The sequence below is a fragment of the Podarcis vaucheri genome (assembly GCF_965113315.1).
Source record: "Podarcis vaucheri genome assembly, chromosome: 6".
Lineage (NCBI taxonomy): Eukaryota > Metazoa > Chordata > Lepidosauria > Squamata > Lacertidae > Podarcis > Podarcis vaucheri.
Genome location: NC_138764.1, coordinates 6,510,815 through 6,536,132, shown reverse-complemented (window position 1 = coordinate 6,536,132; position 25,318 = coordinate 6,510,815). Strand labels below are relative to the sequence as shown.

General features: G+C 43.9%; 1 protein-coding gene across 3 annotated transcripts in view; it reads right to left on the bottom strand.

Annotated features, from left to right (window-relative positions):
* Nucleotides 1–608: 608 nt before the first annotated feature.
* The window catches only part of DDR2 (discoidin domain receptor tyrosine kinase 2), a 59,264-nt gene continuing 34,554 nt past the window's right edge, over nucleotides 609–25,318 (bottom strand). For 2 of the 3 annotated variants that reach the window (XM_082229060.1, XM_082229061.1), the window contains exons 8-17: nucleotides 23,259–23,502; nucleotides 20,994–21,056; nucleotides 19,689–19,819; nucleotides 19,008–19,218; nucleotides 17,103–17,326; nucleotides 13,043–13,173; nucleotides 11,674–11,865; nucleotides 8,990–9,224; nucleotides 8,195–8,344; nucleotides 609–5,482 (exon numbers count right to left, since the gene is read on the bottom strand). In XM_082229060.1, coding sequence (XP_082085186.1) covers nucleotides 5,345–5,482; nucleotides 8,195–8,344; nucleotides 8,990–9,224; nucleotides 11,674–11,865; nucleotides 13,043–13,173; nucleotides 17,103–17,326; nucleotides 19,008–19,218; nucleotides 19,689–19,819; nucleotides 20,994–21,056; nucleotides 23,259–23,502 — 1,719 coding nt within the window. In that variant the 3' untranslated portion in view covers nucleotides 609–5,344. The other variant, XM_082229062.1, reaches the window with a different exon arrangement.

Below are 25,318 nucleotides of genomic sequence, written 5' to 3'. Positions count from 1 at the left end.
CCAGGGCTTTTTCAGTGACCTCTCCGACCTGGTGGAATGCTCTGTCCCACAAGACGAGGGCCCTGCAGGACTTGATCTCCTTCCACAGGGCCTGTAAGACAGAGCTATTCCGCCTGGCCTTCAATTTGAATTAGCCTGATCCTCTATTCCCTTTTCCCTGTCCTATGAAGAAACCCTTTCTGGGACCCCACATTTAAATTCTTCCCTGGTCTCCTTGCTGGCCCTAGTAGGACCAACTTGGCCAGTTAGCCCTGGTGATCATTTGGTGTCTACTGACTGGGTTTTGTTCTCCCCCCCCAAAAAATGACCCCTGAATTTTTGAATTTTATTGATACTGATGCTGCATTTTATGTTGTATTTTATGCTGCTTTATGCTGTTTTTAAGTTGCATTCTAATCAATGTTTTATATTTGCTGTTAGCCGCCCTGAGCCCGGTTTTTAAACCAGGCTTCTACCAAGATGCTTTATGAAGAGTTTACCAAAGTGTGCCTATATACAATGGTTGTTGTTAAGACTGCATCTTCACTTGTGACATACTGCAGTTCTGTGTTATTTGATGTCTCGGTAATTCATTTGTTATGTAGTGCAAATATGACCTATATTGTGAATAATTTCATAAAATGTCTGCTTAAATACATACACCTGAGCCTTTTATAGGAGAGAAAGGCAGGGAGGGAGAGACTGGAAGGCGGGGGGGGGGATTACAGAACCTTCCCAACCTGGTGATCTGGAGCCTGGATGGAATTTTTAGTTCCCATAAGCAATCAGGTCGCAAGCTATTTACAAACATGAGTTATTTCACCTCCATCTAAACCACCAATGGTGGGAAGCTGTAGCATATAATGTGGTGTTACTATGGTAAAAAAATTAAAAAATTAACTTTACAGTTGGGAGGAAAAGTAGATTCTTCTCTTTACGTGAAAGGTGGGGTTTCTGGTGTTTGTTTTTCTATGTTATATCTGCGATTTCATACTTCAAAAATCTAGTTACAAGACTCCCTTGGCGACAAAATAAAACAAGCATGTGCTTAATTGCACGTACCAATGCTACCAACAAAAGTGCAATAATCCTCAAAAATCCTTAAAAAGTGAGGAGCACATTGGAAGGCAATGAGCTATGGACGCACATCTTACCTCCCCACATTTCATGGCCCAAAATTCCCTCACCCCTAGTTTAGTTTTGTGGTATGAGTAAATGAGCAGTCACTAAGATGCAAATTAGCCGAATGCTACTGAATCAGAAGCAGCAAAGCCCATCGAAGGAAGCCAGGCTGTTTGTGCAGACGTCTAAGTGAGATATTTAGATCTTAGTAAGTAATTGTAAAATGGCAATTGCAAGAATGTATCCTCTAGCAGGGGAAATAGCGTGGTGCCTTTCAGGGTGCTGGACAGAGGGGTATGTGGAGAGTTTGACACCACAGGAAGAAGACTCCTCAGTTATCCTGATTATTTCACTCTGCCCAGGTCTGCCCAGGTCTGCCTCAGCTCACTTCTGCCAGTCTCTCCCCGCAGACTGTGACTTGCGTCAAGTCTGACAAAGTTATATTTAAATGAAGCAACCACTAAAAGTGCCGAAAGGCTTTTGTTGCTGTTATAGATAGTATTTTTATCTTGATTTTTAGATCTTATTATGATGAATGTGGAAATTGTTCAGATTTGTACATTTTGATGTGTTTAATCATTGTTTATAATTGTTTCAGTTGTGTTTGTAATTATGTAAATATTTTCATGTTGTAAGCTGCCTTGCACATTGCTTTAACTAAGGAAAGGCAGCATACAAAGAACATGATGCTGACGATGGTGATAATCCGAAAAGAAGAACTGGAATGCTTGAGCCTCCCAAGATACAAAGACCGAAAGGAAGCCTGGCAAGAGCTCGTTCCCCCTGTCCTTGGCTAGCGATCAAAGGGAAAGGAGGGAAGACTGACACAGCATGATTTAAGGTTCCTTGCATGATGGATCCCAAGAAAGTGAAGAGCAGTGCCAGATGAGAGAAAGAGCAAAACAGACACATTTGGCAAACTATTACTACATGTTGAAATTAGGCACCGAGCCACCCATGACTGACTGGGAGTGAAAGGATGCAATCCATCTCTCAGCCCAGTCAAAACATACCCCAAACTGGCCTTGCAGTTTCAAGGAACAATCTGTCTCTCTCTTTTCTGTTATCTGCACTGTCCAAGAAGCCCACCTCACACCTTGAGAACTATGCTTTTAGAGCTGTGGTTTCCAGGTGGTTTCCAGATCCATAGAGACAATTTTGACTTTGTTCAGAACCCCCGTGTTGGTGCCAAGTCCTGCTGCAGAAGGAAGTCATCTATTCATCCCTTATTATGCTTCATCTGCTTGTTGATGGCTCCCACCCCACCCGTGTGAATTGCCACATTGGAGGCCATAGGACTGTGGTCGCAACTCCATGCTCCACACCCAGAAGAGCAAGAAGTCAAAGATTTTCAGATCTGAAATCACAAAGTCTCACAGGTTCACCTCACTAAGCCTTGCAAGAAGAAAGAAGCAGCATGCTTGCTGTTCACAAAAGGCTAGCCCAACACATTTTGGTGCTTGAAGCAGGATGCCCACCCCCTCCTGTCGATGACTATGGGACATAATCGACTGGAACATCCCATAAGGCACTGGAGGTCTTGAAGCACGTTGCTTTTTGTGCCACTTTGCTGAAAAGACCTGCACTCGGCCTGTGGCTGAGGTGGCACAAACAGCCAATAGATTAGTGCTTGCTCCTATAAAACTTACTCATTTTGCCTGGCACTTTAGTCTGAGCAACTTGTGCAGGCCAAGGGCCAAAGCAGACATGATGGAAATAGTCGCATTTGTTCACCCATCTGCCCCTTTCATGTATAAAGTGTGGGGCGTGTGAGGATGGTTTTTTCTACAACAAAAGGTACATGCATCTGAGAGAAGCTGGCTCTCTCCTTCACTCCTCAGGATCACCTCCCTTTACTCTGCTGCTTCAGACACTTTTCTCCCGGCTTTGGTCCGATGCCAAAAGTGAACTTGGCTGGGGAGATGAAACATGGGAAGATAATACAGGGGAGGAAAGACCAAGAATCCAGCTCTTTCATCAGACCTCCCCCAACCTCCCACTTTATATGGGAAGGAGGCAGAGGTATGTAAGTACAGATGCAGCTGCCTGCTTCATGCCTAGTTTGGTTCTCAGCTGCTTTCAGACTAGCTCCCTGGTTGGTACCCAACTGCCTCCAGTTTGCTAGCCCTTCACCATTCACCTCACTGAAATGAGTAGGAGCCTTACAAGAGCTCCTATCCCCTCATGGTAGGCCACCTCAAGAGGTTTCATACTATCTCTGGTTTTCAGCAAGCAAGCCACCTGCCACCCCTCTGCTGCCTCACTATCAGCCTGTGACCCGCTCAAAATGGGACTTGTCTGCAGAGACCCTTGTATGGTGACAGCCTTCTTTATTTCAGAGCTCTCCTGTTCCCTAGATTCCAGATACAGCCCAATTCCAAAAGGCAGATTTTGCAGCTTTGTGCTGCCCTGACTGTTGAAGGCTAAATCTAGCCGCTTACTCTGCTGTAGCTGAACATCCCAACTCTACGCATCTTCCATTGTTATTATGGGCCAGCCTACAAATTCTGAAGGTACAAAATGCAAAGATTTTGACAGGGAACTTTGGTGACAAGGTTTACTCAGTTTAGTTAACAATTCCTAAAATTTTATACCTTTTTCTTTGGTAGCTACCATGCCCTACTACTAAGCAATTCCAGGAATCTATTCTGCAGAAGGCAGCTATTTCATAGAAGCAAAATGATAGGCCTTTCCTGTTCTCAAAACAGCTTGGAGCATGAGCTTTTGAGGCTCTGGAGAAAAAAGATGAAAGAATGGGATGCTACAGAGAGGTAAAGCCTGGGCAATAAGTAGAAACTTGGAGAATCAGACCAAAGCCAGCCAGAGGCTTCTGGGAAACCCAGAAACAGGAACCTCACTGTTTGGCCCCAGTAACCGGAATTAGGAGATAAGCTGTCCCTGAAGCTGTCATGGCTAATGGCCACTTGTGGACTGCACCCTTGATGAATTTATCTAATCCCCTTTCGAAGTCATCTAAGCCAGTGGCCACCACCAAAGCATGTGGCACTGAATTCCATATGATAATTATCCATAGTAGGAAATAACGCTCTCTTTTGACTCTCTTGAACTGATGTGCCATAGATTTCATTGCATACTTGTGAGTCCTAGCCTTATTAGGGATAGTGAGAAAAAATTATCGTTCTCCACACTGTGAATAATTTTCTAAGCCTTTATCATGCCCTCCATTACTTGCCATTTTCTAATCTAAAGTGCCTCAAATGGCCACTTTGGCCAGTTCATTTTAGTTGCCCTCTGCTGCACTTTTTCCAGCTCCATGTTAACCCTTTTGAGATGGGAGAAGCCAGGACTGTACACAGTATTAAAAATCTTCATGCGCTCTAAAATAGATAAATCGAGAGATTCTCAGAAGCTCTAGATCTGGAGTGTATAGGAGGAGACATTTCTATATTTCATATAGCATACAAAAAAACCTAAATTGAGGCAGTCTGTACTCCACACTAAAAAAGAAGATTTAACCAGCACAAAGTGATCCAAATTCTGATTATTGTGTAAAATGTGCAAGCTGGGCAAATCTGCACAATTTTTCATATCTGGTTAATTTTTTTTTGGGGGGGGTGCATTAGGACTGTCTCACAAACCACTGGAAACCTACCTCAGCGATTTTTCTGGCTTCTGAGATTTCAGCAAGCATTGTTTGTACACTTTCAAGTGTATAGACACGGTAATAAAGACCATAAAACTTATTCCTATTTAAAATGAAAGCTGAGTTAAAGAAGCCAAATTCTACATCCGGTATCATATTCTACTCTTTTTCTACACTCAGGCAGAACTGCAACACACACACAGCCCCGGGCATAAAGTGCTGGCGCTCTTCCTAGCTGTGTGTGTGTTTGCCTATTCCCACCTCAAGTCTGTGTAGTCAGACTACATCTCAAGTTCCTCCTTCAGAGGAAAATAAGAAAATAAGAGTCGTCTTTTCCTCTTCCCATCGCAGACTAAACCCATTCATAAACCGGAACCTATGACATTACAAGATAAATAGCATCCCTTCCCCCAGTCTTTGCCAATCCAAAGTATAGCACCTTGAATGAGGTTGTGTGGTAGACCTGGTCAGATCCCATCTTTTTCCTTTCCTTTCCTTTGGTGGCCGATAACGAAAGTCCCAACTCCGCTACTGAAAGAAATTGTGAGTCCAGGTGAAGTGGCTTCAGTTCTATGTGTAAGTTTTTGAGGGCAGATGGGCTGGGACGGTCCAGAGTATTTAGGGCATGAAGGAAAGGCATCACAACAAAGTGGTTGCTTCTTGGAGAAGGCAATGGATTTCCTGGAAGGAGGGTCGGTTTTTGGTGTCTCGTCTCCAGCAGCTGAGCATTAGCTTATATACAGGATCAGGACAGCAGGCAGGCTGCGGAAGGTAGGTCTTTAAATAGGAAAAAGAGAGAGAGAGAACAGATACTGAATAAAGGCAGATAAAACCCCTCTCAAAAAGACACTAGAAGCCGGAGACTTCAGATTTCATTTGTGGCATGTAACAGCAGAGCTGGAATGTAGCTGAAAGTAATCTACTTCATTTATTAATGATTACTTATTAATCAGATCTGTAGCCCCATTTCCTCCAAAGAATCCAGGATGGCTTACAAGTTGAGGCTGAGAGGATTAATCAGAGGCTGACATAATTTTATGGCTCTGGGGGAATTTGAACTCAGGGCCAATTACTCTACCCAGTAGACCACACGAGAACTCTCGTTTTCCTTGTTCTAAGAAGAAGATGGCATGATCTGCAAGGCAAGGAAGGTCCTGCTAGTGGGGCAATCCAGACTACTCAAGGCTTGGAGTGCTTCCAGTCAGGGGTGAAAAATTGTCAACATGCCGTAGTGCAAATGGGAAATCAGGCCATCCCCCCACCCTGCCTGCTTGCCCTCCCCACCACAGCCTGCCTGCCACCACCACCCCAACCACTGCTGGCCTGAGTGTCCGCCCCCCTCCTGCAGAGGTCCAATATTACTCTATTTGCAATCCTTGTTTGGCTGATTTCATTTAATATTCTAATTTTATGAGATTGTTAATTTGGGGTTTTCATCAGCTGTATGCCATGATCATCACAATTATAACAAATAAAGGCTTGACATATCTCGCTTTGCATGTCATGAGTCTCATACATTAGTTTCACCTTTTAAGTTGAATTACTGAAATAAATGAACTTTTCCACAATATTCTGAGTTTCACCTGTAATTTTGGGCACTACGATATGCAAAGAGTTGCTGAGAATTGTAACTCTGTGTGGGTTAAACTACAGTGCCCAGAATTTTTTGAGGGGAGAAATGTGCTTCAGATGTGCCTGGCTCCAATAACCAGAGACAATGGGAGTTGGAAGATTTGGAAGATCACAGCTTTCCTGATTTATACTGTAAGGTAAAGGGACCCCTGACCATTAGGTCCAGTCGTGATCGACTCTGGAGTTGCGGCGCTCATCCCGCTTTATTGGCCGAGGGAGCCGACGTTCAGCTTCTGGGTCATGTGGCCAGCATGACTAAGCCGTTTCTGGCGAACCAGAGCAGTGCACGGAAACGCCATTTACCTTCCCACCGGAGCGGTACCTATTTATCTATTTGCACTTAGATGTGCTTTTGAACTGCTAGGTTGGCAGGAGCTGGGACCGAGCAACAGGAGCTCACCCCGTCGCGGGGATTCAAACTGCCGACCTTCTGATTGGCAAGTCCTAGGTTCTGTGGTTTAACACACAGCGCCACCTGCATCCATGATTTATACTGTACTTGGGCTCAAAAAGTATGTTTCCTCTTCATTGTGTTCATCCTCATCATAACTAGGTAAGGAAGAGCATCTTTCCCCTCCTCGTTTACATATGAAGAATGGAAGCCATGTTCTTCATTCTAGCAGAAGTGTCACACTGATTTTCTTCCCATCCCACCCATTTTTCTGACTCCATTTTTAAAGCTCCAGTAATAATATTCCGCTTCATTGCATCCATTCCCTCAATCCCACATTCACCCATGTTTCTATTCAACAACACAGGTTTGTAAATCTTTCCAGAATCTAATCATGGCTTATTTATTATCCTGATTTAAAGTCTCCCATTTTCCCCCCAGAACACAGCACCATAGCTGCCTTGAGTCCCTGTCAAGGAAAAAAGCACACAACAACAAAAACACCACTGTATTTATGGGATGCCAGCTGGATGAGTGTAAGTGCAAGATTTAATCTATAATTATTTTAAAACAGCTCACAATTCTGGTAGGAAAGGAAGCCATGGGAATTACCTTTCATTTTATGTATTAAGATTATATTATTTCTTTGTAATATTGTGCTTGTAAATATTTTTGACACTCAAATTTATTGATACATTTTGTAAAAAAAAATTTGCGAGGGGGATGTTTGGTACATTGATAAGCTGGTGTTTGTGGTGAGCTGCTTTGGATAAAATTCACTGTGGGAAAGCAGCTTATAAACCAACTACAGTGGTACCTCGGGTTAAGTACTTAATTCGTTCCGGAGGTCCCTTCTTAACCTGAAATTGTTCTTAACCTGAAGCACCACTTTAGCTAATGGGGACTCCTGCTGCTGCCGCGCTGCCGGAGCACAATTTCTGTTCTCATCCTGAAGCAACGTTCTTAACCTGAGGTATTATTTCTGGGTTAGGAGAGTCTGTAACCCGAAGTGTCTGTAACCTGAAGTGTATGTAACCTGAGGTACCACTGTAAAGTATTGTTGTGCATTTGGGGGTTCAGCGTGCACGATGCCTGAGTCCCTTGTAATTATTGGGGTGTGTGTGTGAGCTGGGCTGGAAGCAGGGTCATGGAAGAAGCCACACTTGACTTCTGTTGGAATCCAAGGATGTGACCTTCTGGGGTGTTGATGCTGTAAACTTCTTCCTCTTAGGCTCAGGTTGCATATATGTATAAATAAACTATATATCATCAAGATGTCGTAGCATCCACTGTCCCTAATTTCAAGGAAACAAAACCCTGGGTAAGTCCCTGGGATCTTGCATGCAACACTCTTAAAAGTTCAGTAGTCCTGTCCTCTTTTTCACCTAAAGCACATGCAAGTGTCTCATAATGGAGCAGATGACCTGGTAAATTTCATTTTTTCCTATTTCCTGTTGTTTCCATACCTGCCGTCCCTGATCCCTAAAGAACTCTCCTGTGTTCTCAATGACTTGTTCATCTGAGAGCTGAGAATATGGCTGCTCGCGGCAAAAGGTGAAAGTCTCCCAGAGTGTCACACCAAACGCCCACACGTCACTTGCTGTGGTGAACTTGCCCTGGGTGGATAAATGGGTGGGTGGGAGAGAGGGAGAAAGAAAGCACACCATTTAGGAACATGCACTTACAAACATCCAGGAATGTACATCTCCCAAGAGCCCAAAGAGACTTCCAGGAGAAAAATATGTGGCAACAGCAGAAGACACTTTTTCAGGCTATGGGGCAGTCTAGTTTGGTAGTCTAGTTCTCAGTCCCTCATTGGTGGAGAAGCACAGCTGGAATTGCAGGGCATGTTGAAAGAAGCTGTTATTTTCAGGCCTTTGCCAAATTTAGCTCTCCTTTCTGTGGTCACCATCAGGGAGTTTGCTATCAGAAGGAACCCTTGAAAGGTCAATTGCCTGTGTTCAATCAGAGAAATAAAAGCATGATGGGGCAAAGGAATGTTTTAAAAATAGAGTGGCGATTCCAATTTGCAGGATGCTAACAAAGCCAACCATGGTATCAAACTGGATTCCACAAACTTGATTAAAAGTATAATTTTTAAAAACCTTAAGAATGTTTACCTTCAATATTCACCTAGCCCATGACCCATTCTCCTCCTTTCCTTCCCATATACACAAGTCTTTGGCTTTTCGGTACAGAAAGGATGAATCCAGGCTCCATGCAGTCACCAGCTCTAAGAGGAAGTGCAAGATGAGGCTTACCAAAAGGATGCTCTCCCAGGACATCCAGCGAATGGGGAGCACGGCCCGGCCCTGGATCCGGTAGTAGTCTCCACTGTAAAGGTTCCGGCTCATGCCAAAGTCAGCGATCTTGATTGTGTAATTCTTCCCTACCAGGCAGTTGCGTGTAGCCAGATCGCGGTGGACAAAATTCAGGGAGGACAGATACTTCATGCCAGAAGCAATCTGTGTGGCAATTAATTTCAGGTTGGCATAGCTGAAGGAAATAAGAAGCACCAGAGAAGGAATGGCTTGTGGCCAGCCTAGTGTCCAAACTGCAGAAAGCATGCTTCCTTCCTGTCTTGGCAGGGGAACAGCCACCCAGAGTTGTTTTCCAAAAGACAGAGGGTCAGACTGCACTGAGGGAGTTTTTAAATTGCAGGCTTGAGAAGGGTTGCATTTCAATCTTTCAAAGAAGCAGCTGGGGGAGGTGACCCAGATGGGACTATGGTGCCATTTTTTAACCTTTTCACCCTTGCTACTTTCCTGTCAAACTGCTGCCACCCAAAATATGTTGTTTTTTTAAATGGAAAAAACACGTAAAAGTAATAGGCTGTAGGATAGCAATTGCAAAGATATTTACTAGAAACTACTTCCTAAAAAATTTAATACAGTTTCTCATGGTAACAAAATCAACATCATGACATAATATATTAAAATGTAGCTTATTCTGTTGACAACCAAGTCCAATATGTACAAAATACAAATCCTATTTTGTCAGTGCCGTAATTCATTCATTTCTAATTTCTTCGTCTTCTCTTGTATTTGTCCTGGATATCCCCCTGTTTTGCCCGAAGGGGCTTCGTCAGCTGTGCGTAGTTCTAAATCATACAAACACAGACACTTTGTAATATAATAGGTACACCAATTAAAAATCCTTGTCTTGTCTGCCTGTGCCAGCATCTACCAGTGCCAGTTTCTTTTGTCTACCAACTTTATCATCGTCATTAGACACTTAGAAGATTATTTCATGTCCCTCTTCTAAGGAATACGTCAGACAGAAAAATACAAGAGAAGATGAAGAAATTGGAAATGAATGAATTACAGCACTGACAAAATAGGCTTTGTATTTTGTACGTACTGGACTTGGTTGTCAACTGAATAAGCTACATTTTAATGTATTATGTCATGATGTTGATTTTGACACTTATGAGAAGCTGTATTTAATTTTTTAGGAAGTAGTTTCTAGTAAATAACTTTGCAATTGATATCATACAGCCTATTATGTTTACGTGTTTTTTCAATTGGATTTGCATAATATAGGCATTCTGTGGCTTTGATTTTGAGCTTATTTAAATGAGGCAAATAGCAGCTTTGGGCTAGGGGGGGAAGTGGGGGTGGGGAATGCATGGGGCAAACTACTAATCCAGCTGTTACAGCCTCTCTTGACTGAGGGCTCCCACAGCTGCTTTTTATAAGAGAAAAAGACGTGGGCAGTCTTAAACACGCCATTTAAAAACACCTAGAAGTCACACGTAGTTTGACCATCAGCTGGAGCAGCAAAAGGAAAGCCCTAATTAGGTGGGTAAATCTAGAGGGAGATGCAGGGCCCGTCAAGCACGGGACGGAGAGGTTTTCTGCTTGTTCCACTGTTTTCCCCAGGAAAACCCTCTATTTACCGCTGAATTGGAACAAACATCAATCTGTAGCAAAATCGATTATTGCTTGTTCCGATTCAGCCGCAAATAGAGGGTCTCCCCAGGAGAAAGGGGCAGGACAAATGCAAGTGCTGGCGAGCCCTAACATGGCAGTTGTGAAGGCTACTTAATACATGGCTGAGTTGGCCTTGCAACAAGAAAAACTAGATGATGCTTTTCTTTTACACTGATCCCTATAATTGAAAGTCCCCGAGATAGTACAGTATCTCTCTTCCTACCCTTAGTTTTTCTGTGTCTCTGCTACACCTTTCCTGCTCTTTTCCCGATATCTCAGCTTCCCACTTTATCATCCTCATCTGCCTGAAGGTCTCCTGCTCTCCAAAATAACTCTGCCTAATGCAGACAGTATGTCCTCCCGTAACATGCTGGGTGCCCCCCCCCTTCTTCAAGCTCTTGCCTTAGCAAACTTAGTCTTCATCCCCAACTAGCAAATCCTATGGCTCCATCCCAGGATGCCACACTCTGAACCTGCAAGGTGCAGCAACCTTCCCAAAGCGAAGCAGGTCTGGTTCTGACCAGTGCCTGGAGAGGACACTGACTAGAAGACTCAGATATGCTGCTCCGAGTTCCATCGTGGACAAAAGCCTGGACAGAAATGTGAAAAAGTACTTTTACCAAGCCCTTCCACTCTGCCGTTGATTTTGTTGTCTCCCCAGAGCAAAAAACGAGCTTGTAATATTATTTATACAGGAAGCATCTGGAGAGCAATCATAGTTCTGTGAACAGACAAGGCTGCAGGAGGTGGTGGGATGAAATGGGTGGGAATCAAATATTTGCTGGGGGGCAGAAGAGGGATAATGAGGACCCCCTTTGCTCCAATAAAGGCTCGGGGGGGGGGAATGCCCAAGGACTGCACCTTGAGCCCTTTTGTGCAGCACAGTACAACATGCGCACACACAAGCTCAGCGGCTTGTGGAGTCAGAATGTGGAACAGCTGCCACCTAAATGAGGCCTGCACACAGAGGAGGCAGTGCACAACTCAGCACTCACACAGCCTTCATGAGCTACCTGACAGAAGGGGTGGAGCACTCCGACAAGCTCTGGGGCTCCTGGCGAGACAGGAATTGGTTGAGGTCGCCATTCTCCATGTACTCGGTGATCATGCAGAGGGGGTCGTCAGTGATGCACACGGCCAGCAGCCTGATGATGTTGGGGTCCTTCAACCTGGACATAATCTTTATCTCCTTGAGGAAGTCATTCCTTTCAGAAACAAAATTATTATAATTTTGTAAAATTGTGTGTCTTTGTTTTTCAGTTTCCATGGTTTTGTATGTATTGTGGTATTTTATGCCTTGTCACTTGCTGTTATTTTACTTGATTATAGTTTAGTAATCATTTATTATAATTGTTAAGAGTGAGTTTCTGATTATTATTTGCTGATAGTTTGAGAATTAATTTTATTTTGTACTGTTATATTCTAATGGATTATTGAATACAGCTTTATTTGGTAAAAGTTGTTTGTTTTAAAGTTACTATGTTTTTATTATGAATCCTTTGTATCCTATCAGATTGTTATAAGGTGTGTAGTAGTAGTAGTAGTAGTAGTAATAATAATAATAATAATAATAATAATAATAATAATAATAATAATAATAATTTATACCTATACCCTGTCCATCTGGTTGGGCTTCCCCAGCCACTCTGGGCAGCTTCCAACAAGAGATTAAAAATACATTAAAACATCAGCATCTTTGTTGTATATTTTGTTGTCTTTCAGCTTGTAAACTGCCTTGTGTATAGTAATATAGAAAGGCAGTATACATATTAAAAGTGAAATTAAATCCAGCATGGGGAATGGATGTGGCCCAGGGCCTGAAAGCCTTGAGCTAAAAATCCGAAAGGCCCTGGTTCAAATCATGCCTCGAGTCTAGCATGAACCTTCTCGTTAGCCTTGGGCAAGTCACACTCTTGGGCCTCACTTCCTGCACTCTCTATAATATGCAAATACTAATACCAGTCTACCTCACAGCGTTATTTTAAGGATTACGGCAATAACATGTTTCCTGCTTGGCAGGGGGTTGGACTCGATGGCCCTTGTGGTCTCTTCCAACTCTATGATTCTATGATTCTATGTATCTGAAGTGTTTTGAACACACTTTGTATTTCACCTAATGCTTTTGAACTGTAATTCTAAATGGTTAAGAGCCTTTTGGTGCGTTTTACTCAAGATTCCTTTCTCAAGCAGGGCAGGAAACCTGCTTGCACCCGGGCTTCCCATAGGCATCTGGTGGGGCACCATGAGGACAGAATGGGCCTTTGTTCTAGTCCAGCAGGGCTCTGTTTACGTTATTCTGTTTATTTTTGGTCTGGCTGTGGGTAAAGGAGCTGCTGTGACTGATCTTAGGACTGCTACAGCTGCCTTCCGCCTCCCAAGCACCTGGCATTCTTGTTGGCATCCGCTCTCAGCATCTTCACAGCCAGGAGGACAGGTTGGCTGGTGTTGCCGTCCGGAACAAAATCCTTCTCCACAAACTGCTCCATCCCTCCTTCCACTTCACACAGGTGGACCTGGAAGGAAGGCACCAAGCAGAAATGGTCTGGCAAATAGCTCTTACAGAGAGAAGGGTTGGACTTAAAAAAAAAAGCAAGATCATGAGAATGGCCTCCCCCTCCCCACTCAACTCTCCCCCCCCCCACTTCCTCCTCTGCTTCTGGAGTAGAAATGAGTTCAAAGTGCTGTGCAGCCAATTTGAGAGTCCGTTTGCTTGTGAATTTCCTGTACAGACAGATGGTTGTTATCTTCTGGTTGTGTTATCACTCCACTGAAGTCCCCTTATCCATAATGGAAAGCTCCCCAGACACAACATAGTTGCTGCCAAGGATCTTAGAGAGAGGCAACATGACCAGACTGATATCAGGCCCAGGGCTGAGTGACCCATCAGATGAGCTTCTTCATATTTTGTATGAAATAAAACAATCTGGTGGTGTGAATTTGGGTGCCTGGATGACCATAAATGGATCTATGACTAGTTTTGCCTAAATTTGCTGAGGATCAGGAATTTAACAGATGAATACTGATGTTTTGCTTTATAGTTCTCTAGTATTGGCATGTAATACCCATCAGGGTTTAGATAGCCTCCGATTAGTGTGAGGAAGCAGAGAAGTTTTTACTTTGAGTCGTTTTCCAGAACTGTAGTCTTGTTGGTTTGTTGTAGCTTCCCAAACCTTGTGGTACCTAAAAAACTAACATACCGTATTTATTGAACAGTATTAATCATTTAGATTAATGATTTCTGACGTTTTCTGATATTTTGAATTACTATGACTTTATTGAATTGTACTAATCATTTTTATAAATTTGTTGTTTGCTTTATTTTATAATATTTATATTATTGTATTTGATAGTACAATGATTGCAATGCTTGTTGTTTTAATGCTACTGTGATTATTGTGAGCCACTTGGAGCTCAGCATTTGCTGTTGAAAAGCAGAATAGAAATACTGAATCGATATTATAGCATGAGCTTTTGGTGGCCCACGATCAACCTCATCAGATGAATGAATTGCAATTCTGCATTGGGAAGCACATGTAGACATGGAGGGGGAAACAGAAGAATGAGTTCAGGGGAAATGAAATGTAAGGGTTTATCCACACTTACTTTTCTTCTGCTCTTAAAAGCTCCATCTCTGAGGAGCATCATTTTTGTTCTGGATCTTTCCCTGTGAAACGTGAACTTCAAAGCTCAATCAGAGCAAAAGGTCAATCAGCAGAAAACCTAAATTGGCATTTGCAATGACTGAGTTTTAAAGAGCGGGTTTCTGTGAGGTTTGGGGGGCAACCCCCCCCCCACGCTCAGACACAGAGCTTTTAAGTATGGAGGTGTGTCTCGAAAGAACGAGGCAAAAGCTAAGTGTATGAGCCCTAAGAAGGCCAGTGGCAATTACCTCAAACGGTGGTGGCCTAAAGACTACTTTTTGTCCTTTGTGCAGAAACTTGCCATAAACATATGGTAAAACAAACTTTTTTCTCAAGGCCTGGGAGTCGGACAGAGCAATAACAAATTCCTAGAGCCAGGCCACACCTCTGAGGGCTCATCCAGACCTCCTTTTGTGCTGTGTTTCTAGTCATAGGTCCGTGCTTTAAAGCACGACGTTTAAGCACACTTTTCTTTTCTCACCCTGGCGCTCTCCCCGCGAAAACCCTCTCCTTACCGCTGAATCGGAGCAAACAGCAATCTGCAGAAAACCCAAATTGCTGTTTGTTCCGATTCAGCATTAAAGAGCGCATTTTCCTGACAAAAGTGTCAAGGCAGGGGGAAAGCGCTCAGATACGGGGCTTTAAACTGCAGACCTGTGCCTAGAAAGGGCAGGGCAAAAGCTAAGCGCAGATGAGCCCTGAGCTGGCTCTCCAGGACTGAGCTGCTGGGTCATCGCTGTTTCCCTTTAAGGGTTCACACGCCACGTTATCTAATTGATAATGCACACATTAAACTTTAACATATCCCTATGTTTCCAGTGGGGAGATAGGGACAGGGAACCACTTTTTATTGGACCAGTTTTTTATAACCAATCAGTTAAGTTGGTTAATCAAGCAATGTAACAGCACTCCTAGAAACATGCAGCAGAAATACACAGAGATTTTCAGAAATGCAAAGAGATTTCTGAACACATATTTTGTGTCTCTCCCCTCACCCCCTACCCAAAAGTATCTGCACAAGATCAAAGTTAAGGACCAACAGAGCTTGTCCAGCATGCTACATAGCTCAGTTGGTAGAGCATGAAACTCTTAATCTCAGGATTATGGGTTCAAGCCCCATGTTGGGCAAAAGATTCCTGCATTGCAGGGGGTGGACTAGATGGCCCTTGGGATCCCTTCCAACTCTACAATTCTATGATTTTGTAACTGGCATGACAGATAGAGGTATAATTTTATAGCATTTCAAAAAGCTGCAAAATTGTTTGACCTGAGATAACACTGGAGCAAAGTAAATGTTTGAACACAAAGGGCAGCAGTGGTTCTGTTGTACCACTTATCTTTTAAGAGAGCTGAAAGTGATATGATAGTAGCATTTTGGAACTTGATGAAAACACATATTGCTTCTGTCCCACGGTCACCTCTGCTCAAATAGGCTTTGGAGACACAACAAAAATGCAAAACCAATTGTTTATCAGAAAGGATAGTGAGATGAGCCTGCACAGTATAATAAACAATGCCTTGCCATATGAACAATGACAGAAAAAACCCTAGAATAACTTCATTTGTTCAGGTCTTTTAAAGAGTGATACTGTACTCACTTTTGTTTTATCTAATTGCTTCTATATTGTTATTCCTATGCATTGTAGTTTAAATTAGTTTACACCCTGGTAATAAACTTTTCCTTGATAGGCAGGGTACATTTTTTAAAAAATCAGTAAATAAATAAAATCTGAACTTTCAGTAAAAATTGAAAGCCATCATTGATGGTAATACTGTCACCGTGTCCATGTATTGTCACTGCTGTGGTGAAAAGAAGAGTTTAATTTGCACTGGTATTTATGTTCAGATCCATAAGATAAATATAAAGTGCATGTCTTCCCTCAGAGAATCCTGGGAATTCTTTGCTGGAAGCTGTGGCTATTAAAATAAAAGCTATTATTATTATTATTATTATTATTATTATTATTATTACTAATGACAGCTTCCATGTCAGGCTACAATAAGTAAAATACAATATTAAAAGCAGTTTAAAAACTTCACAATCACAAAAATAAGGTGGGTCACATGAGCCTGTGATTTTGTATTTTATTTTATTGGGCAGTTGATCATAGTGGACACCTGACAGAGCAGCATATGCAGTGAAGCAGTTATCAGTTTCTACTATTAGGCATAATTCTCCTCCAAATTAACACCCTCCATTCATTTCCAGAAGGTCAGCAGTGACAGACAAGGAGAGCCTTGCCAAAGTACAGTGGTACTTCAACAGACATTGACATAGTAGCACAATGGAAAGTCACTGAAAAATATATCAGCAAGGACAAGTGCTCCACGGCAAGTTGGGCCCAACATTGGGGGGGGGGCACTCTGGCAATTGCCGTGCATGGTGGGCAGACACTCACCCATCGGGGGGGGGCACAGAGGGTGGAAAGCGCCCTCTGTACCTCCCACCCCCAACCAGCACACCGGTGCTCACCCAGGAGCAGCGGGGGGTGGCAGCCCCCTCCCCTCAATACTGGGGGGGCTCAGCCCCCTGTTTCAAAATATTGAGGGGGCTGAAGCACCTTCTGTCCCCTATAGCTGGCACCCCTGATCAGAACATCTTGGCATTCCTATCCCAGTCCATAGTTTATCCAACTCCTTTTTCTTTTCTGCTCATGGCCTTCTTGCCTTAGTGCTCAGTCCAGCTGAGTCTTTCTCTTATCTCCATGACCAGACCATGCCATGCTTTTATCATCCGTCTCCTGCTCCTGCAATCCTTGCTGGAAGGTACACATATTGTAAGGAGCAAGCCGTGAACTCACCTCTCCAAACTGGCCTTCTCCCAGCTTCTCCTTGAAAGTCAGCAGCTTTCGAGGAAACTCGGCCACAGCCACATCTTTGCCGGACAGCAAGTCCATGGTGATTGCAGGGACAGAGTAGGTGTTGCTGCCTGTCACCCCCTGCAGGTTCACAATGTCTGCCTCTGCATAGTGGGGAACCCCTTCAGCTGCACCGGGCTGGGCTGGCTTGGCAGACGCACTGCAACCTGGGAAGGGAGGAAAGCAGAGGAGAGGGTCTCAGCCAAATATACTTTGGGGTCTTTGGCTGCAATCCTCAAGGGCCACCTCTGTGCATATGAACTGGCCCGAACCCTGCTATCATCACCCGAGGCCCTTCTTCATGTGCCACGCTCCATGAGAAGTCCAGAAGGTGGCAGCACAAGAACGGGGCCTTTTCTGTGGTGGTTCCCCATTTGTGAATGGCTCTCTCCAGAGAGACTCACCTGGCGCCTTCACTACATATCTTTAGGTGCCAAGAAAAAAGGTTCCTCTATAACCAGACCTTTGACTGATGAAACAATTTAATGGTCTTTTAAATGACTTTGTGGGAGGGGGGTTATTGGTTTTTGTGGCTGTTAAGTATTTTGCGTTTTCACTTTGTATATTTGTGCTGTAAGCCACGCTCGGATCTTCAGTTGAAGGGTGGTATATAAAGTGCTGAATCAATAAAATGAACTTTGGACAACATTAGACTTTTTTATTATTATAGCAAGATACCAGTAATTTATGCAGTGTCTTTCTGTATATGTTTATTATGCCATAGCTCCTATGTTGGGGAAGTTTTTTTCTTTCTTTTTCTTCTGTTTGTATTCTGTTGCTTACTCTTCACATAAATAAAAATATTTATACATACTGTATATAAAAATGTTGAATGCTGCAACTTATGGATACTAAGAGCTTTATTCTTTATTTTATGTAAGTTCTTCTGTTTCTGTTATTCATACAGTAAGGAGATTTGTGAAGGCACCACAGGCTCCAGGTTCCCCCCAAAACGGAAGGGCACTGGCGCGCACATGCACCTCGCAACGCTGCGCAGGGCAGGGCAGCCTTCCTCTAGGGAGACGCTACACAGGCCAGCGGACCTCACGCCGACCAAGGGAGTGAGAGAGGAAGGCGGGAAGGCAGGCGGTCAGGGTGAGAAATATTGAGGGGACTGGGCCCGGCTGCAAGTTGTTGGCAGGGGTGACCCAAGACCTGGCCCGATTGTGTATTTGGAGTTTGCCAATGGGAAGACCGCCTGCTGCCATTAAGTTATCTTTGGATGCCAAATTAAGGATGGGCAGACCTCAGTTTTTCTCAGTTTCTCATTTTGCCAGTCTTAAGTTCAGTTCTCCACATTTGCACATCAGTTGTTGTTTTTTAAGTGCTCATGAAAATTCACCCGTATGTGAATTTCTCCTAATAAACTTTTGTATGCAATTCTGCATTATTTACACATTTTTGCAGGGTAGGGCTTCCCAATATAATGTGGTTTTATATATATTTTTTGGAAATATGTGTTTTTAGACACAGTTTACTACCGTACATGTGTTTTTGTAGGCATTACGTGGCAGAAGACCTACATTGCAAAATTCAGAGAATTCATACAATTCATTTTAACTGAATGAGGCTGTTGATTTATAATTTAATAACTCTTTTATCTATATATTCTGTGAGATGGCTGCTATTTTATGTTTTAAAATAAATTTGTGCTTTTAGAAGCATAACAAAACTACCTTATGATGGCTTTTTTGGGACTGAAAGGCAGTACGTATAAAAGTACCTAAGTAAAGAATTCAATCTCATTCACCCCCATAAAGAAATGCTGAAGGTGGGATAGGGGTTTATAGCCCAGGGTAACAGAGCAAATATGGGAACAAGATCAACAGAGTGCCTGGTTGCTCTGACCTGCCTCTTGCTCCCCTGGGGTGAATTCGGGTAACTTGCGGATGAGTCGAGAAGGCTCCTGGTAGTCTGCAGCCAGCGGGAATATGCGGTCGTACGTGGAGTTTGATTCTCGCTCACTGGATGATGTGGAGCGGTTATGGTTGAACATGCTGGACTCACTGGGCAGAGAGAGGCTGACAGTCATTTCGTCATCCAGCATCCGGCGAGAGGCCTGGAAGCAAGTCAAGGTTTCATCTTTACTGTACAACAGGCAGAACAGGGAGAGACTGGCTTTATGAACTGACATTAACATCCCTGTTCAATCATATTCATTGGTGCAAGCGCAAGCAAGGTTTTAAGATGTACAGAGCTTTTCCAGACTAACATTCTTTTAAGTTAAGAAGCGTAGAACAAGGGAGGGAGAAAGAGATGGGGTCCTTGGATTTTACCCCTTGTGAGTAGGAAACAGCTTAAGGGCACAAGTAGGTTTCCTCAACAGTTATGAAATAACTGAATAGTTCAGTTATTCAGTTATGAAAGGATCTTGAATGGGTTGCTTCAAATCTTGATACTAAACTCACATTTCCTACACACTTCTATGCTTACTTGCATGTGTCATGCTTAATCCTGAGGAAGTAACTTATTCACTTTGGCAATTAAGTTTCTAATGCAGACGTGCACTGTATCTGTCTGCAGGCTTACCTTTTCCAACATCTTCTGCCAAAACTGTCTCCAGAGTATGATTACAATGATGGCCACCAGGATGAAAATGATGGCCACTAGGCAGCCAATCAAGATGCGAGTATTACTATCATCCACTTTGAGGGTTGGATCTGTCAGAATACAACCATAAAATGTGAGCTTTAGGTGAATTTATGAAAATTAAAAAGACTTTCATATGGCATATTGCAAGCTGCCATCTTTTGCCCTAGGTTTCATACCTCCCCACTCCATCAGAATTATCCCTGGTGTCTTTTCAAATACCGCCTCTATTCACACTGAGAACAGCAGCCTGAATAACTAAGAGTGCAGTTCTAGCCCCTTCCAGTATTGAGTGAGTGGGCTCAAGACGGCACATAGGTTCCCCTCTGCTGAAGAATGCCACTGGTCTTCATTATGACGGGAGGTCCAGCTGCAATCAAGAGGGTGGAAAGCTACAGCTGTCCCTTCTGGTAGAAGGAAAAAGGCCTGAAATAAGGTATTTCAGGGAAGGCTGCCAGTGGTCTTGGATCTATCCAATCTTCCATTCTTGGACAAGGTGATTGAGCAGGTGGTCGCTGAACAATTCCAGGCATATCTGGAGGATGCGGGTCATTTGGTCCCTTTCCAGTTGGAATTCAGGCCCCTTCATAAGCCTGAAACTGCCTCGGTCTCGTAGTCCCTAGCTCTGGCGGGCTAGGGACAGAGGTGAAAGCTGTTTCCTGGTTTTGCTGGATCTTCCAGCAGCTTTTGATACCATTGACCATGATATCCTCTTGGCTGGAAAGAGGTTGGGAGCTGAGGGCACTGTTATACAGCAGTTCTGCTCCTTTCTCCTGGGCCGTGTCCAGAAAGCCTTCTCGGTAGTGGCGCCCACCCTGTAGAACTCCCTCCCAACAGATGTCAAGGAGATAAGTAACTATATAAACTTTAGAAAACACTTGAAGGCAGTCCTGTATAGGGAAGCTTTTTAATGTTTATTGTTTTATGTTTTTATATATATTGGAAGCCGCCCAGAGTAACTGGTGCCACCCAGTCTGATTGGCAGGATACAAATAAATCATCATCATCATCTAATGGTGAAGGATCTCCCAAGTGGACCTATCTTTGGGTCCCTCAGCTATGACATCTTGGAGCAGGAGTAGCAAAATGAAAGTAAGGGTCTCACCCCCACCCCTCCACCACAGTGCAAACCTGCTACTCTGCGTCTCCCTGGTGCCAAGTTAGAATTGTTCCACAGCTAGCTCATCCACAATATTCCAGGTAGATCACTTTATGGTCCACATTCTAAACTAGCTTCACACATACCATAAGTAGTAGGAGTCACTGAAGAATCAGGAAGGGCTCCAGAATTATTGTACATGGCTGCATCTAATAAAGAGAAGGGGGGGGGATCCAGACTTAAACAACAGCACCAGCAGACACAGTGGTTGTTTGAAACTTTCATTTTTAAATGTGGAAAATCAGATTATAGGTGCTTCTCAAGACACTGAGCTGGTTTCACTTATCGTACCTTGGCTTAATGAAGAAAGATGCGAAAGCCCCTAATGGCCGTGCACACAGCCTCTTTGCTCCTCTAGTCACACAAACAGTGATTAAAACATTAGGTTTGGTTATGGAAAAGGCGGTTTCCCTTGGCCAACCAGCTAAACTCCTGTCAGTGGCCCATCCACACTTTTGTTTGACCTGTGATTCCTACTGATCTAGTATCACAGGTTCAATAGGGTTTGTGTCCCACCACTTTCCCCAGGAAAACCTACTGGTTACTGTTGAACTGGAGCAAATGCCAGTCTGCAGCAAACCTGAATAAAAATGTGTCCCTCTTCTGAACCAGTCCTAACATAGCTCCTGAATCGGATTTCATGTGCTTCATGTGTAGGGGAGAGGCTGCTCCCCCCCCTCTCCTCCTTTCCCCTAGCCCTGCAGGGTAATTTCCCCAGTTGTCTCTTCAGCTTTGAGAAGCACTTCCGGTTTTCTCAGAATGTTTTATTTGTTTATTTTACTTTCCCCTGTTTACTGCTCATGTGAAACTTGTGATAAAATGATATTTATTGGAAGGGTCCCCACTTCTTTTGTATGTCAAATGACTGTCTGATTATCCAGCTTCTGAGCATCTGGTTCCCTGATTATCTGGTTCCCTGATTAACTGACTGCCGAAGGTGGGCAGAGCTGAAGTTGGGGAGAACACAAGAAGCAGACTATTGAACAGGAAAACATGGAGTTTCAGGGATAAAATCTGAGGCAAGAATCACAAGTGGGAACACCCAGCCCTGGGCCAAATTGAAAACAGGGCAAGAAGACATGGGAGGGAAAGTGTGAGAGGGCAAGAGGATAGGCCTCAGAGACTAAGCAAAGTTTAGACCAGGCTCAGGGGTGCCAACTTGAATAAAATATGGGGGAGGGGGAAAGTAAGCCCTGCCCCACATAGATGATCACAATATGCAGCACATGTGCACCATTTGAATGGCAAAGCCCATCAACTTGGGGGGCAGTCCCCTCAAATGTGGTGGGTCTGAAGGGACCTCAGCCTCTAGGAGTTCGCTCTGTGACCAGCCTCCTATGGGAAGAAGGTAGATACCCTGCGGTCCCAGGCTGCTTAGGGCTTTTTAAAGGTCTAAACCACAGGGGGCCCTTTTCAGCCCAGCAGCCATATTCCCTCAGTGGCAGGCACAGCCAAAGGCAACAACAGGAGCAGAAATGTGACTTTCGCTTGGCTGGAGAGGGGTGTGGGTGGGTGTAGAAACCTCCAAATTTTGTATGGCTTGAACCCAACTTACCACACAAAGGCAAGGAAGAGATTATCACAATTCAGGGACGGACACATTCTGGCCATGCAAAAACACACCCGGTGAGGTGGGACAGAGCAAGGCCAATAAAGGCTGTAGCCTAGGAAGATGCCCAAGGGACAGGCAGTGATACCTGAAGGCTCTCACAGTTTGAACTGAGTCTAGAAACTAGCTGGCAACCCATGGCACAATCAGCTGTGTCTGCCCAGCTCCTGATAACAACCTGGCAGCAGCAGTTTCTGGACTCCAAGGGCAATCCCATGTAAAGTGAATTAAAGTAGTCCAACCTGGCAGTAACAAGAACAGGAATAAGCATGTCTAAGTCTGACTTCTCCAGGAAAGGCCACTGTTTACAAATTAGTAAAAGGAACTCCTAACTGACTTTCTGGTCCATCAACTGCATCCTTCCCTGGGAAAAATAGACCTGGCCTTAGTCACATCTATGTGCAATGAAGTATATGCACCTATGCACACTTTAGACATTAGAGCGAATGCCTACATGGCTTATGAGGCAGGAGTGGCTAGGGCACAATCCTGTTCACTGAACCAATTTTGCTGCATGTACAGAGCAGGTCTTCTGTGTTGTACAGATCCACATATCTTGTATATCATTATGACAAATACAGTTCATCAGCCTATGCTGTGTCCAGACATATGAGACAATGAAACCTACTTTCCCAGCACATCAGGCCTTCTAGTGATGAACAAGGATTCCTGGCTCCCTCCCAAAATATCTCTCACTTACACATAAACACACACAGTTCCATCACCCATCCCTGTGTCATACCTGACTGGAAGGTGATCTCACTGAACATCATCCAGGTGTCCGCAAAGTAGAACTGGCATTTGATGGCACTAGCCATGTGATGGAGAAGGGGCACTGTGACAAAGCGGGCACTGGGGTTCACATCATCTAACACCAGCACTGAGGAGATGGCGTTAGGCTCCCACTCATTTGCATCAGAGCGGAAGTGGCACTGCACCTCCTTGAAAATCTTCACTCCCTTGGCAAACATATTGTTGCAGTGAACCTGTGTAATGGAGACATGAGATGGGTGAGCATGAGGTGACGTGATCCCACCCAAAGACTATGAAATGTTCCAAGGTTGCCACATTTTTTGAAAGCCCTGCTACTTTAAACAGTAGAGTGAAACATAGAAAATTAACAGGAGAAGCAATCAAGTGTTATATAAATGTCATGAAATAAATAAGTAATAATACTCTTCCACTGTAACTGCATGCAAGGCTGCCACATGAAGCTTTTGCTCCTATGCACATATATTTGGGAGCTTCACTGAGCTCAGTGCAACTTCCCTTTGAGTAATCAAGCTATAAGATGCCTCCTTCAGCAATTAATTGGTTGTGCTTTTACAGAATTTTGTTCTGGACTCTTGTCCTGACACCATTGGTTGCCAGATCCTAGTGTATGACAAAATTTCAGGATTTTAGAATCATAGAATCATAGAGTTGGAATAGACCACAAGGGCCATCGAGTCCAACCCCCTGCCAAGCAGGAAACACCATCAGAGCACTCCTGACATATGGTTGTCAAGCCTCTGCTTCAAGACCTCCAAAGTAGGAGACTCCACCACACTCCTTGGCAGCAAATTCCACTGTCAAACAGCTCTTACTGTCAGGAAGTTCTTCCTAATGTTTAGGTGGAATCTTCTTTCTTGTAGTTTGGATCCATTGCTCCGTGTCCGCTTCTCTGGAGCAGCAGAAAACAACCTTTCTCCCTCCTCTATGTAACATCCTTTTATATATTTGAACATGGCTATCATATCACCCCTTAACCTCCTCTTCTCCAGGCTAAACATGCCCAGCTCCCTTAGCTGTTCCTCATAAGGGATCGTTTCCAGGCCTTTGACCATTTTGGTTGCCCTCCTCTGGACACGTTCCAGTTTGTCAGTGTCCTTCTTGAACTGTGGTGCCCAGAACTGGACACAGTACTCCAGGTGAGGTCTGACCAGAGCAGAATACAGTGGCACTATTACTTCCCTTGATCTAGATGCTATACTCCTATTGATGCAGCCGAGAATTGCATTGGCTTTTTTAGCTGCCGCGTCACACTGTTGGCTCATGTCAAGTTTGTGGTCAACAAGGATCCTAGATCCTTTTCACATGACTGCTCTCAAGCCAGGTGTCCCCCATCTTGTATTTGTGCCTCTCATTTTTTTTGCCCAAGTGCAATACTTTACATTTCTCCCTGTTAAAATTCATCTTGTTTGTTTTGGCCCAGTTCTCTAATCTGTCAAGGTCGTTTTGAAGTGTGATCCTGTCCTCTGGGGTGTTAGCCACCCCTCCCAGTTTGGTGTCATCTGCAAATTTGATCAGGATGCCCTTGAGTCCATCATCCAAGTTGTTGATAAAGATCTTGAATAAGACTGGGCCCAAGACAGAACCCTGTGGCACCCCACTAGTCACTCTTCTCCAGGATGAAGAGGAACCATTGATGAGCACCCTTTGGGTTCGGTCAGTCAGCCAGTTACAAATCCACTGAGTGGTAGCATAGTCAAGACCGCATTTTACCAGCTTCTTTACAAGAATTTTAGTCTTCTTAGGGTCTCTGGGGAAGCAGCAGCATTTCAGGACTGAGGTCCAGAATCACAGTGTGTGCGCGCGCACATACTATTTTCTTCCTGTCTGTTTTGCCACTTGTTCCACCCATTCTATTCATCAGGTTGCACCCTTGAGGTGCTAGGCAAAGCCAGGCTCTTCTCTCCTGATTTCTCCTGCACAGGCCCCTCGGGAATGAATGGGATGCAGCTTGAAACCGTTGCTCTTAATCGACCCAAGCTCTCATCAATTTCAGTAGAATAAGGTATCAGTGGATTGTGTCCCATATCA